The sequence below is a fragment of the Orycteropus afer genome, unplaced genomic scaffold, assembly GCF_000298275.1.
Source record: "Orycteropus afer afer isolate SDZICR_OR568_19922 unplaced genomic scaffold, OryAfe1.0 scaffold00207, whole genome shotgun sequence".
Taxonomy (NCBI): Eukaryota; Metazoa; Chordata; class Mammalia; order Tubulidentata; family Orycteropodidae; genus Orycteropus; species Orycteropus afer.
Genome location: NW_006921794.1, coordinates 2,317,624 through 2,328,589, shown reverse-complemented (window position 1 = coordinate 2,328,589; position 10,966 = coordinate 2,317,624). Strand labels below are relative to the sequence as shown.

General features: G+C 36.7%; 1 protein-coding gene across 1 annotated transcript in view; it reads right to left on the bottom strand.

Annotated features, from left to right (window-relative positions):
* Window positions 1-10,966, bottom strand: part of VWA8 (von Willebrand factor A domain containing 8) — a 751,729-nt gene that overhangs the window by 446,359 nt on the left and 294,404 nt on the right. The window contains exons 15-16 of the mRNA XM_007948177.1: window positions 6,688-6,856; window positions 3,578-3,655 (exon numbers count right to left, since the gene is read on the bottom strand). Of these exons, the coding sequence (XP_007946368.1) occupies window positions 3,578-3,655; window positions 6,688-6,856 (247 nt within the window). The remainder of the gene's footprint in view (window positions 1-3,577; window positions 3,656-6,687; window positions 6,857-10,966) is intronic.

Below are 10,966 nucleotides of genomic sequence, written 5' to 3'. Positions count from 1 at the left end.
GTACAGGCATGTGAGTTAAACATTTACCTCAAGTAGACACACGCCCTAGAGAGAACAATCATGGGAGAAGGAAGGGCTGCTTATGCACAGGGAGACGGCTCAGGATGCAGGAGAGTATGGAGGGATGGTCTCTGGGAAGAGGTAAGTATGGGGAGGAAGTGGGAGGGGAGCTGTTGCATTGTGGTAAACTGTGGTCAATGATATGAAACAAAGTATATGTGAACTGCTGTATGGAAAGTGAATTTGCTCTGTAAATCTTCACCCAAATAAAAATTAATTAATTAATTAATTTTTTTTAAAAAAAAAAGAGTAGAGTGGAGACAGTGCCTAAAAGGGCTGAGAGAGAGCTGACAAAATAGGGAGCATGATGGATAAGTAAGGGGAAAGAAAACACATTCTAGGAATTCCCTAAAATAGAGACATTTGAGTGTATGCTCACGTTAGAAAAAAGTAACTGAGGTTGCTCAGGGTAGAGGTGACGGTCCATTAAGAGAGTGGATAGGAAGTGCAGCTGGAAAAGCAAGGAGTGGGAGTGCATGAGAGGGAAGGACACATGGAAGAGGTAACTATGGGGAGGAAGTGAGAAGAGAGCTGTTACATTGTGAGGAATTACAGTTAATGTCCTGAGACAAAATGTATATGAAGTGCTACATGGAAAATGAATATGCTCTCTATAATAATAATAAAAGCCCAGTGTTCACAGAGCTAGCATCTAAATGAGGGAAGACAGAAAATAAAAAATAAATGACTAAAATATATATTAGGTCAAAAAGTAATAAGCCCTACAAAGAACCTTACAGCAGAGAGTAGAATAGGAATAAAATGGGGAGGAAACATGGTTATAAACACAGTGTGTCAGCAAGACTTCACTGAAAGGTGACATCCGAGCCAAACCTAAGTGAGCTAGGAGAAGAAACAACGCAGCTATGTGGGGAAGAGCAATCTAGACAGAGAAATACCAAAAGGCGGAGATTGTGAGGCAGTCACTAGTGTGTTCAAGAAGTACTGAAGAGAACAGTGTAGCTGGAAAAGAATGAGTAAGAGTGAAAGCAGTGGAGATGAAGTCCCACAGGCAATTAATAAGGGGCCCATGGTTGCTGGAAAATGCACCCTCCCCAAGATGTCCACATCCTAATTCCTGGAAGCGTGAATGTTATCCTATATGGTCAAAATGACTTTATAGATATGAGAAAATTAAGGATCTAGAGATGAAGAGATTATCCTGAATTATGTGAATGGGTCCTAAATGAAATCCTATGTATCCTTATAAAGAGGGAGGCAGAGGAAGACTTGACATAGACACACAGTGGATAAGGAGACGTGAAGATGGCTGCAGAGATTAGACTGATGAGGCCACAAGTCAAGGAAGGCAGCCACCAGTAAATGGAAGAAAAAAGAAATGAATTCTCCCCTAAAGTCTCAAACACTGATTTTGGACTTACTCACTTCCAGAACTGTAAGAGAATAAATTTCTATTATTTTCAGGTACCAGTTTATAACCTACTGCCATTCAGTTGACTCTAATTCATAGCAACTGCTACTGGGTTTCCAAGGCTATAAATCTTTACAGAATTAGATTGCCTCACGTTCCTCCTACAGAGCAGCTGGCGGATTTGAACTGCTGACCTTCTGGTTAACAGCCAAATGCCTTACCCACTATACCATAGGTTATAGCAGTCACAGGGAGGTAATGCAAGACCATATGGTGCCTGACTTATTGGCAGAGAAGGTAGTCAAGAGGTAATCACAAAATTACAGGAAAAAGTTAGTGAAATTCAATAGTAGGACAATCAGATAAGAGAACATATGAGGCATCAAGTTGCTAAATAGATGAAATTTGCTTTCAGATGGAATGGAGATAGTGGGAAAGCAAGGTATCAACAATGATGTCAATATTTCTAGCTTAGGAAATTGGGTAGACATATTATTAACAAAAGAAGCTCTGCTGCCGTAATGGGTAAGGCATTTGGCTATTAACCAGAAGATCAGCAGTTCAAACTCACCAGCTGCTCTGCAGGAAGATGGTGAAGCAAGCTACTTCCATAAAGATTTACAGTCCTGGGAACCCAATGGGGACTGCTAGAAGTCAGAATGGATTCAGTGGTCATGGGTTTTATTATTACCAAAGTTAGTAAATTGAACCAGGAATAGATACAGAAATTCTAGTGATTATTGCTAGCTGAGGAGTGAAAGAAACTAACATTTATTAAGCACCTACTAAGAGGGAAATGGGAGCTCTTGTAGTGTAGTGCCTAAGGCATTTGACTGCTAACCAGAGGGCTGGCAGTTCAAACCCACCAGCCACTCCTTGGAAGGAAGGTTGGGCAATCTACTTCCATAGTGATACTATGGAAGTAGTATCACTACTATGGATACTAGTGATACTGCCTCAGAAACCGAAGGAGGGGTCGCTATGAGTCAGGTATGACTCGAGGGCAAATAACAACAACAACAAGAGGGAAAGTCTTTGCATCATACATTTTCTTTTCTTTTTCCTAATATAGTAATATTTTTTAAAAAAATGCACATAAAACAACATTTGCCAATTCAACACTTTTCAGGTATACAATTTAGGGATGTCAATTATACTAATCATGTCATACAACCATCAACCGTAACTGTTGCCAAATTTCTAATCACCATAAACAGGAACTCACTATTTCCCAAACAATGGCTCCCCTTTCCCTCTACCCCTGGGAAACACAAATAAACTTTGGTCTCTTTATATATGCCAATTCATTTCCTGTAAGTAAAATCATTCAATATTAATTCTTTTGTGATTGACTTATTTTACTCAGTATAATTTGAGCTATTAGTTTTTAAAAAATCATTAAAAAATGGCTCAAATTATACATTTTCATTTTTAATCATTAAAACCTCCTTATGAGATAGATGGCATTGTTCTCATTTAACAATGGGATCAAAAAAAACCTGAGACTCCGAGTCAGGAAGGGATAGCCCTTGATCTTTCTAACATATCACACTACAATGAAAATACAATTAGAAACAGAGAATCAATCAGAAAAAGAGAAGTCACCAGCTGAAGATAAAAACGTAGACATTAAGTTAGAGGTAAACTTGAACCTGTAAAAATACAAGAGAATGCTCAATAAAGGAGACAGCTGGAATGAAGCAGAATACCAGGGACTCTTCTAGAGCAAAAGGTTCTGTTCTATGACATCAGTCATGAAGAGTTGGAGACAATGATAAAATCACTAAAACATTAAAACACATACATAGGGCAATGCATGTTGCTGTAGATGCTGCTGTTATGTGCCATCACGTCAGACTCGACTCATAGCAACCCTTCCTTGCATTTCTGAGGTGGTAGCACTATGGAAGTAGACTGTGCAACCTTCCTTCTGAGGAGTGGCTGGTGGGTTTGAACCTCCAGCCTTCTGGTTAGCAGTCAAGTGCCTTAGGCACTACGCTAGCAGAGCTCCTGGGGCAAAGCAAAGGATAAGGGATAAAAATATCAGATTCAAAAATGGTTTTTTAAGTTAAAAAAAAATAAATTATAGAGTAATAGTATGTCAACAATAGAATACACAATGGAGAAAAAAAATCCCAGACTTACCGTTGGGTCCTGTGTCTCTCTGAGTTTGTGTGTAAATGACAGCAATTTGTCCAAAGCTTCCTGGGGTATATTTGGGACCTATTTTATAAGGGAATTCAGGAAAAGCAAAGGAATAAATCAGAGTATCTGACCAATCCATCAGAATTTAGGGCTACTAAGTAAACAATATTAGAAATTCCTAGAATACACGTTATACATTTAACTCATGGATAAAGTTGCTTATTCAACTTTCAGGAAACACTTAAGCCACTGCTTTCTCTTTCTCTCTTTTTTAAAAAATTTTTGGTGAAAGTTTATAGAGCAAATTAGGTTCTCATCTTACAATGTCTATAAAATTGGTCAGTGACATTGGTTACATTTCTCACAATGTGTCAATATTGCCTTTATTTCTGTTCTAGTTGTTCTGTTTCCAGGGCTCAAGGTTTCCTGCCTCTCCTACTTTCTTATCATGGCTTTAAATTAAATATTGACCATTTGATCCTATACTTTTTTAAAGGAGCACAGTAGTCATGGGTCATATTCTTTATTTTATAAGCCAATTTATTATTTCTGAAAGGTGACCTTTGGGAGTAATTTCAGTTCAAAGTTAAAAGATAACTCAGGATGATTGTTGGGGGAGGTCCTCTAGTGGTAAACAGTCCAATTAAGTCTGGACATTTAAGAATTTGAGTTCTGCTCTACATTTTTCTCTCATTCTATCAGGATCCAATTATTGTGGCCATGATCAGAATAGTCAATAGTGAGAGCTGAGCATCTTCTAGCTCTTCTGGTCTGAGGTAGATGAGATTGTGGTTAGTGTAGACTATTAGTCCTATAGACTAGTTTATTCTCTGAGTTCTTTGTCTTTTGTTTCCTTCTTTTTTCTTTTTTCCAGAAGAGTAGAGACCAATAGCTGTGTATTAGATGGCCACTCACAAGCTTTTAATATCCCTGAAACTACTCATCAAACTAGGATGTAGAACACAGACGTTATAATATAGTTCTATATTATGCCAAGTAACCAAGTTGTCCCATGAGACTATGGTCCTAAGCCTTCACACCTAGTAAACTACTCTCACAAAGTATATGGTTATGTCTGAGAAGTATCAATGCCTATGTGCTCTTATATATTTATTTAAATATAAATATAAATGCACGTACACAAATGCATGTGTACACAAATGCACATAGATAGAACTATATATGCACACATATACACAAACATATATCTTCCTATACACATATATACATATATACCTACATATGTAACGCACATATATTTTTTTGCTTTTTCATTAAGAATCAGGAAATTTAAACCAAGCTACTCTTCTCCATGTATAACTCCATTATCAGGATAAAACAGAAGAAGGTCTTTAACTCAATTAAATACTGGAATGTAATGTACCCATAAAAAAATTCTTCATGAATTTAAAATGCCAATTTTGGCATGTAATTATTAAATCCAAACTCCTTTATTTTATCTACCATAGAAATCTTACCTATATATGTCCACTAAGTAACATAATGTACCCTTGTAGGAAGAACAGATATTCAACGTGTCCTTTTCACAGACTTTTAAAAAAACTTACTCGAGTGTCCTGATCAACACATCAATGAGCTTTGAAGAACAGCTGACCAAATGGCACACTTTGGTTGTTTTTAACTATAACAAATCTTAATGTAATTAAATCTTTAGTTTAATTAAACTACAAGAAAATTTACTGTAACAAGTTAAAATTTTTAATTAAAAAAGATCAGAACAATGTCTGACGATGTGATCACTTCAAAATACACTGCTCAGGGCTTCTTTGGACATTGAAGTGAATGGAATTTTTTTTTCCCTAATTCTAAGCCCTATTTAGTACATATATTATCTCAGTTATTATTTAAATCAATCCGGTGATATAAGAAGTATTAGTATCATCACCGTTTTCAGATGAAGAAACTAGGGTTAAATCTTTTATCCAAGATAAAGAAGTTAATAACTAGTGGATTTGGCATTTAGTGCCAAGTTAATTTTACTCTAAAACCTATAGATATGTCCTTGTCCACAACCAAGTTCATAATAAGACCTAAAATTAACCAGTTTATTCAGGCATTTCTAAGGGTTAACAATACAGTTATGTAAATAGTTAATGATTAGTGATCCAGAACAGCAGAGTCCAGCAGAATTTTCTGTGATGATGGTAATATTCTATTCTATACTGTCCATTACAGTAGTCACAGCTCCCATGTGACTACTGAGCACTTGAAATGTGCCTGAGAAACTAAATTTTTAGTTTTATTTAATGTGGCCAGTGGCTACTGCATTGAGTAGCACAGATCCAGAACTCTAAAAATGCCAAACAATGTGTGGATAAGGCACTGTAATAATAAATTACACTAAAATAATAAATTACATTATCACTACAAGCCAGCACAAAACTAATCTGGTAAATATAGGATATATTATAGTCCAGTGGGGGTCAGGACTACTTAGTGTTGTTGTTTTTGTTGTTGTTGTTTGCCATCGAGTCGGACCCGACTCACAGCAACCCCTCCATGGGTTTCCGAGACAGTATCACTACGGAAATAGATTGCCCCATCTTCCTTCCGAGGAGTGGCTGGTGGGTTTGAACCGCCAGCCTTCTGGTTAGCAGTCAAGTGCCTTAGGCACTATGCTACCAGAGTACTTCCTACAAAATCTAAGGCTTTAAAATATATCTGATCCCATTTTACAGCAGAAACTTTTAATAGTCACTATAGCTGAATATAAAACGAAAAGATATTCTACAACTACCTGCACTTGAGTAAAGAGGAGGGAAGGCCTATATCAGAGGTTCTCCAAATATGGTCTCGCGCCAACAGCATCACCTGAGAACTTGTTAGAAATGCAAACACTCATAACCCAGAGACCTAATGACTCAAAAACTGTGAAGAGAGGGCCCAGCAATCTGTGTTTTACCAAGTTCTCCAGATGATTCTAAAAACAGATTAAGTTTGAGAACCATTGGCTTACCCCATTATCTAAAGAAACTGAGAAATAATAGCAAAGAAAATCCAGAAATTTCCAACTTTGCACCAGTATATGTCAGAGCACCTTAAAAAGAAAATAGCTTAAGAAGACAGGCTGGAGCTGGTCTCATTCTTACCATTTCTTTAATCACTTGGATTTCTTCACTTTTGACCAGTGGTTTCATGTAATGGAAAAAGAACATGGTTAAGAATTCTGGACCCAACCATTGCTGTGTAGTGCTTCCAATAACAGGGGGCTCTGCTAAAGCAATGATTCTGAAGGAGGGATGGATAGGAAAAATGGATCTGTAAGAGAAAAAAAATCAGAAAAAAATTATCTTTCACATAAGAAATTAAGTAATGGTAGCTAAAACCTAGGTGATAAGTGGTATTACCATGCTCTTAATATAGTCAAAGCTATTTTCCAAAGAATGAGATTTGAAAAAATAGAATATTCTCAGACCTAAGATGAAAACAAAACAAAAAGGATCACCAACTGTTATATATGTCATAGTATATTCACTGATGAAACTGCATCATTACCACAAATAACTATTTATTTAGTATGTTGCTGTACCTACTATACATTTTGTCCATAGTTCCTTGAAACAAATTTCCATCCAGTTCAGATTCACTACATGGATTCCCTTTCTTTATTCAAAAATGCTCTCAAAATCTCCTGTTTTACAAGGAACTCACTCTACTTTGATAATAGAAACACCAGAAGTATGATTCAGGATGTGGAGACTTTTTATGATAAATAACAATTGAGTAGCATAAGGATGTAGATTAATTTTAATATGTAGATTGGTGATAAAAATACTTAGTCTTAAAAAGGTAGAGAAAATTGTACTTTTATCTAATTAACTCTTCTGTCATTTTTACCTGAAATCTTATAATTTTCAAATCATCTCTGAGAAATTTCTGCTAAGGAAGCGTGCAAATATTCTAGGACACAGACAAGAATAAGGCAAGACTTCCTACAGTTCGGGATATGATTTGTTTCTGGAGGAAGGATTAGAAACCCCGTAGTTCCTAATTTAGTCCTATGGGTAATATCATCAGTTTTTATCACTTCTACTCAAATACCCAGTTGAAATATGCTTGCAGAAGGTAAGAGAGTCCTTGATAAGACAAGAGGGGCAAAACTTCAAACATCTACCAAGATCTTCAGAAAGATAAATACACATGTAAATAACAGAATAGCTGCCAAATAACACATCCTGATTGGTTTTAAGTATCACAAATCTTAATTTAATTAAATATTTAATTTAACTAGAACAAATATTAATGTAAACTACAATAAACTTAAAATTTTAATTTAAAAAGATGAGAAATGGACTATCCACTACCATTAACTATTACGTGATTTGGCAGATAGAGTATCAGAAGGCAGAACATGTGTAAAGGGAATCAGTCAAATACCCTGAAGATGTGAGATAAGAAAAAAGTCCTATAAGGACAACAGGTAAGTCCAAGTAGTCCCTGAATACATGGCCTGTCATTTTAGAGGCCATATCATAACTTATTGTTGTGTTGTTGTTAGGAGCCATTGAGTTGGCTCTGATTCAGAGACCCTATGTATAATAGAACAAAATCATAATTTATAGGGTGGGGAAAGCACTTTTTAGAAATGGTCATACAAAAGGCCTGAAATAGTTGGCCAAAACCAAAACCAAATCAAATCCATTGCCATCAAGTCAATTTCAACTAATAGCAATTCCCATTGTGCTTCTGAGGGGGTAAATTGTTATGGAAGAGATTGCCCCATCTTCCTCCCACAGAGCAGTTGTTGGGTTTGAACTGCCAATCTTCTGCTCAGCAGTCAAATGCCTTAGGCACAACACCACCAGAGCTCCTTGAGTTGGCCAAAGCTACCAGATATCATTTAATTTCTCTAGGTAGAAAAAAAGAGACTTATTTACAAATATCCAAGCAGGCCATCCACCACCTGTCTGTCAGTTTGTCATACTGTAGTGGCTTACATGTTGCTGTAATACTGGAAGCTATGCACTGGTATTTCAAATACCAGCAAGGTCACCCATGGTGGACAGGTTTCAGCAGAGCTTCTAGACTAGCACAGTAGGAAGAAGGATTGGGCTATCCAATTTTTTAAAAAATTGGCCACTGAAAATATGAATAGCAATGAAACATTGACTTATATAGTGCTGGAAGATGAACTTCTCAGGTTGGAAGGCACTGAAAATAAAACTAGAAAAAAGCTGCCTCCTCAAAATATATTTAAAAAAAAAAAACTCACTGCTATTGAGTCGATTCTGACTCATAGCAACCCCCACTGGGTTTCTGAGGCTGTAAATCTTTAGGGAAGTATATTGCCCCTTTTTCCTTCCATGGAGCAGCTAGTAGGTTTGAACCACTGACCTTCTGGCTAGAAGCCAAATGCTTTATCCACTATGCTACCAGAGCTCCTTTCTTTGAAGTAAGGTCAACCTTAATGACATGGATGGAGTAAAGCATTTGAGACTTTCATTTGCTGAAGGGGCACGACTCAAAATGAGAAGAAACAACTACAAATATTCATTAATAATTGGCATATGGAATGTATGAAGTATGAATCTAGGAAAACTGGTAGTTGTCAAAAATGAAAGGGAGCACATAAAGATTGATATCCTAGACATCAGTGAGCTAAAATGGACAAGTATTGGCCACTGTGAACCAGACAATCATATGGTCTACTATGCTGGGAATGACAAATTAAAGAGGAATGGTGTCCCATTCAAGGAGCTCTGGTAGCACAGTACCTAAGGCATCTGACTGCTAACCAGTAGGTTGGTGGTTTAAACCCACCAGTCACTCTGTGGAAACAAGACTGGGCAATCTACTTCCATAAAGATTTATCACCTCAGAAACCCAATGGGGGTCGCTATAAGTTGGAATTGACTTGACGGAAGTGGGTTTGGTTTTTTTGAGTTGGTGTCCCATTCACTGCCATAAGGAACATTTCAAGATCTATCCCAAAGTACAATGCCATCAGTAATGGGATAACATCTATATGCCTACAAGGAAGACTAGTCAGTACTATTATTACTCAAATCTATGTACCAACCACTAAAGCCAGAGATGAAGAAACTGAAGATTTTTACAAATTTCTTCAGTCTGAAATTGACCAAACATGCAATTGAGATGTATTGACAATTACTGGTGATTGGTGTTTGAAAGCTAGAAACAAAGCAGTACTGTCATTAGTTGGAAAAAAGGCCTTGGTAAAAGAAATGACACTGGGATCGCATGACAGAATTTTGCAAGACCACTGACTTATTTGTTTCAAATATCTTTTTCAAAAACATAAACAGCAACTGTACACATGGACCTTAACTGATGGAATACAAAGGAATCCAATCAACTACATCTGTGGAAAGAGGCAATAGAGAAGCTCAATAACATCAGACAGTACAAGACTAGGAGATGATTGTGGAACAGATCATCAATTGCTCATATGCTAGCTTAAGTGGAAGCTGAAGAAATTTAAACAAGTCCACGAGAACCAAAATATGACCTTGAGTATACTCCATCTGAATTTAGAGACCATTTGAAGCACAGATCTGATGCACTGAAGACTAATGAATGAAGACCAGACGAGTTGAGGGATGACTTTAAGAACATCATACATGAAGAAGGCAAAAGGTCATTAAAAAGACAGGAAAGGAAGAAAAGGCCAAAATGGATGTCAGATGAGTCTGCGAAACTCATTCTTGAATGGACAGTAGCTAAAGGGAATGCAAGAAATTATGAAATAAAAGAGCTGAATAGAAGATTTCTATGGGCAGCTTGAGAAGAGAAAGTAAAAGACTATAATGAAATGTGCAAAGACTTAGAAGTAGAAAACCAAAAGGGAAAAACCTCTCACCATTTCTCTAACTGAAAGAACTAAAGAAAATATTCAAGCCTTGAGTTGCTATACTGAAGGATTCTACAGACAAAATACTGAACAATTCAGGAAGCATCATGTGAAGATGGAAGGAATAAACAGAGTCATTGTAAAAAAAAAAAAAAAAGAAAAGAAAACAATTGGTCAAGAGTCAACCATTTTAGGAGGTTGCATATAATCAATAACAAATGGTATTGAAGGAAGAAGTCCTTTGATGCCACACTGAAGAAACTGGTGAAAACAAGGCTCCAGGAATTGATTGAATACCCATTGACATATTTCAACAAACAGATGCAGTGCTGAAGGTGCTTACTTGTTTATGCCAAGAAGTTTGGAAGACAGCTACCTGGCCAACCGACCTGGAAGACATACATATTTGTGCCCATCCCAAACAAAGGTGATCCAACAGAATGTGGAAATTATGGAACAATATCATTAATATCTTTCATTATAGTAATTGGCTTTGTCTACTCGAGCTGCTCTTTGAAATCTTCTGTTCAGCCCTTTTACCTTTTCATTTCTTCCAT